This window comes from Coffea arabica, chromosome 6c (genome assembly GCF_036785885.1).
Source record: "Coffea arabica cultivar ET-39 chromosome 6c, Coffea Arabica ET-39 HiFi, whole genome shotgun sequence".
NCBI lineage: Eukaryota > Viridiplantae > Streptophyta > Magnoliopsida > Gentianales > Rubiaceae > Coffea > Coffea arabica.
Window position 1 is genome coordinate 28,595,948 of NC_092320.1, and position 3,180 is coordinate 28,599,127.

The following is a 3,180-nucleotide window of genomic DNA, read 5'->3' on the forward strand; positions in this document are numbered from 1 at the left end:
TGACAATCCATGGGTGCCTGTTCCTGAAAAATTTTTGGGTATTGGAGACTCCAGATTTCCGGTATACTCGAGTATTACCATTTCCGTTCTTGTTTGGCGTTCGGGCCCGGTAAGGGGGTATGATTGGTGAACGGGATTTGGCGTTAAAGTGGTGTTCTATTGGACTGATTTCCTTATTTGAAAGTTGACGGAGGGTCAACGTAGTCGGATCAAGTACTGCAACGGGAATTTGGCTCCTGAGAGCCACCTGTATCCTTTAATTTGTGGTGTTCGTTCATTTCTTTTATTTGACGTGTCTATGTGTCTTAAAGAGAAATATCATGATTTGTAGCTGTTATACTTTTGGTACCTCACTGAGTTTCTAACTCACCCCGTTCCCGTTAATTTGTTTTCCTTACAAGAACAACTTTCGGAACCATGTTTTGAGAAGCGAGTTGAGCTAGTTAGGCATTCAATTATTCTTTTATATAGCTCCTCGGTAGTTGAAAACCCTAAATGTATTTTGATTCCAAGTTTCCTCTGATTTGTAAAGCTTATGAACATGGATTTATAAAAGTGTTTACTCTTGTATATGTGAACTATTTTCTTTGGTGATGTGTTTTCATGAGTGTTGGGTAAAGTGTACTTGTTTCGGTTGTTTTCCGGTTGAGTACGAAGATCGATCAAGGAAAGAAACATTTTGGAGGAGTTCGCGGAATCCGGCCCAGAATCCGGCCAAGTTTTGGCCGGATACCTGGCCGGATACCTGGCCGGATTTGCAGGGCATTTTGAACCCTTGGAAGTCAGCTTCTGCCTCCAATCCGGCCTAATTCCAGTCGGATAGTGACATGGCAGTCACTATTCATCCGCGGCTCATTTTTGTTTATTTTATTTTATTTTATTTTTACATCCGTCGAAGCGTCCCTGCACTATATTATCATTCGAAACGATTTAGCTAGTGTGTAAATGACCTATTAGCCTTCAATTGGTTGTTTTCTTGGGATTTCTATTGCAAGTTAGGTGAGGTTGTGTTGTAAGTCTTTGTAGTCCTGGCGAGAGTTGGGCAGGCGGTCCGCCGAACCCTTTGATTCGCCTTAGGGGAAGGTGGGGCTGTCACAGATACAACCAGTGCCAAGAGCTTGGAAACGGGGCTGGCAACCGCGAGGGCGCTCAGTGGATAACTTGAGAGAGGTCCCAGTCTCGTTATAAGAATTGCAGGCATTTCAATGGGCACTCAATGTTAAAGCGCAGCAATTAAAGGGTGTTGGGACTAACTTGGTTCATTCAATTCATCTTGATAGGGAATTAGGTAATGGCTTGGATGGTGAAGATACCGCAACTGATATGAGACGAAAACGAGGGAGACCAAGGAAAGGGGACACTAGCATGCGTGAACCTATGGCTCAAGCTTCATACTCACTGCATTCTCATGTTAGATCCGATTAATATATTAGTATGGAATATCAGATGGGCTTCCCGGAAGGACTCTTTGCGATATCTGAAGAGGTTGTGTCACAAAAACAATGTTAAACTACTAATCCTTGTAGAGCCAATGTCTGCAGAGGGTCAATTGGAAGTGGTACGGAGGTATTTAAATTTTGACTTTTCGACTCTTTATATTGATGGTAAAATATGGGTATTTTGGTCGTGTCCCGTACGAATTAACTGTGTCGAGTACGCTAAGCAAATGATTCACACTCAAGTTTTCTTTGCCTCTGGGGCATCCTTTTGGTTATCTGCGGTAAATGCAAGGTGCACAAGGGTTGGATGGAGGCTTCTTTGGGAGGCAATGGAAAGTGTTGCTTCGTCGGTTTCTCTAAATCAACCCTGGGTAGTAGCAGGCGACTTCAATGTCATAGCTGCAGCAGAGGAGCGTGAAGGGGCGGCTCCTGCCAATGTTCAAAACATGGATGAATTTAATACTTCCATGTTTAAATGCGGCCTATCGGCAATTGATTTTAATGGATCTCGTTTCACATGGACTAATAAGTCGGTCTGGCAGTGCTTGGACCGGGCGCTGGGGAATAGGCTATGGTCCGAGGCCTATCCGCTATCTAGAGTTTCTCATGTGGCCAGAGGGAGATTTGACCATAGCCCTCTTTTGATTCGATGTGGAGGCAATAAGATGGGTTCGTCTTGTTTTCGGTTTCTTAATATTTGGCGGTGTCACCCCCAATTCCAGGAGATAGTGTCGGAAGCGTGGAGTAAAGAGTTCTATGGCATGGGGATGGTTAGATTTTACAACAAGCTCAAAACAATACGAGACAAATTGAAGCAATGGAACCGAGAGGTGTTTGGCAATGTTTCTTCTAAGGTGGTAGAGGCTGAGCAGGAGTTGAAACAAAGGGAATCGGAGTATAATTTGATTAGGGATGAAGAGTCTAAGATTCATCTTCATGAGGCCAGAGCGAGATATAATCAGGCACTTTCTATGGAATGTGAGTTTTGGCATCAGAAGACGGGTATTAAATGGTTACAGGCGAGGGATGCTAATACTACTTTTTTTCACTCTTGGGTCCACCAACGTCAGAACTCGAATTTCATCTCCCGTATTAGGAAAGAGGAGGGGGGATGGCATAAAGACCCATAAGACATTAAGAGCTCAGCGATATCCTTTTTTTGGGGTTGTTCTCATCCAATCGTCAGGTACAATCCCCTTCTGAGCTTCATTTTGAAGTTCCTAGAGTTACTCAAGCTGATAATGAGCTGATCAAACGGCTTCCTACGATGGAGGAAATCCACAAGGTAGTGTTTGGAATGGACATACAAAGTGCACCAGGTCCGGATGGGTTTGGAGCAGGATTTTTTCAAAATTGCTGGGACATTATTAAAGATGATTTGATTATGGCTATTCAGAATTTCTTCTAAGGTATGGAGCAACCCAAGAGCTGGTCCCACACTCTGTTGGTGCTCATCGCGAAAGTGAAGGGTGCATCCCACTGGAGGGAGTTTCAACACATTAGCCTTTGTAATGTAAGGTCGAAGATAGTGTATAAAATTTTGGCAATTAGGATCAATAGACTCCTTCTGAACCTCATTTCACCATGGCAAATAGGGTTTGTTCCAGGCCATGGGATAGTGGACAATGTTCTTTTGGCACAGGAGTTGGTTTTAGACTTGGATAGGAGGTTGGTTGATCCAAACTTGATCTTGAAACTGGAATGGAGAAGGCATACGATCGGGTCGACTGGTCGTTCTTAC

General features: G+C 43.7%; 1 protein-coding gene across 1 annotated transcript; it reads left to right on the forward strand.

The window, feature by feature from the left end:
- The first annotated feature begins 1,768 nt into the window (after nucleotides 1-1,768).
- On the forward strand, nucleotides 1,769-2,847 carry LOC140008726 (uncharacterized). The gene is made up of 2 exons (XM_072053584.1): nucleotides 1,769-2,401; nucleotides 2,626-2,847. Exons 1-2 carry the CDS (start codon nucleotides 1,769-1,771, stop codon nucleotides 2,845-2,847), a joined length of 855 nt encoding a protein of 284 aa, XP_071909685.1.
- The last annotated feature ends 333 nt before the right edge of the window (nucleotides 2,848-3,180 follow it).

Bases quoted from the DNA above. Each gene is read 5' to 3' on its own strand.
- LOC140008726 (XM_072053584.1), top strand. From the start codon at position 1,769: ATGGAAAGTGTTGCTTCGTCGGTTTCTCTAAATCAACCCTGGGTAGTA. The intron at 2,402-2,625 runs GCACTTTCTATG...TCCAATCGTCAG, and splicing joins CCAGAGCGAGATATAATCAG to GTACAATCCCCTTCTGAGCT.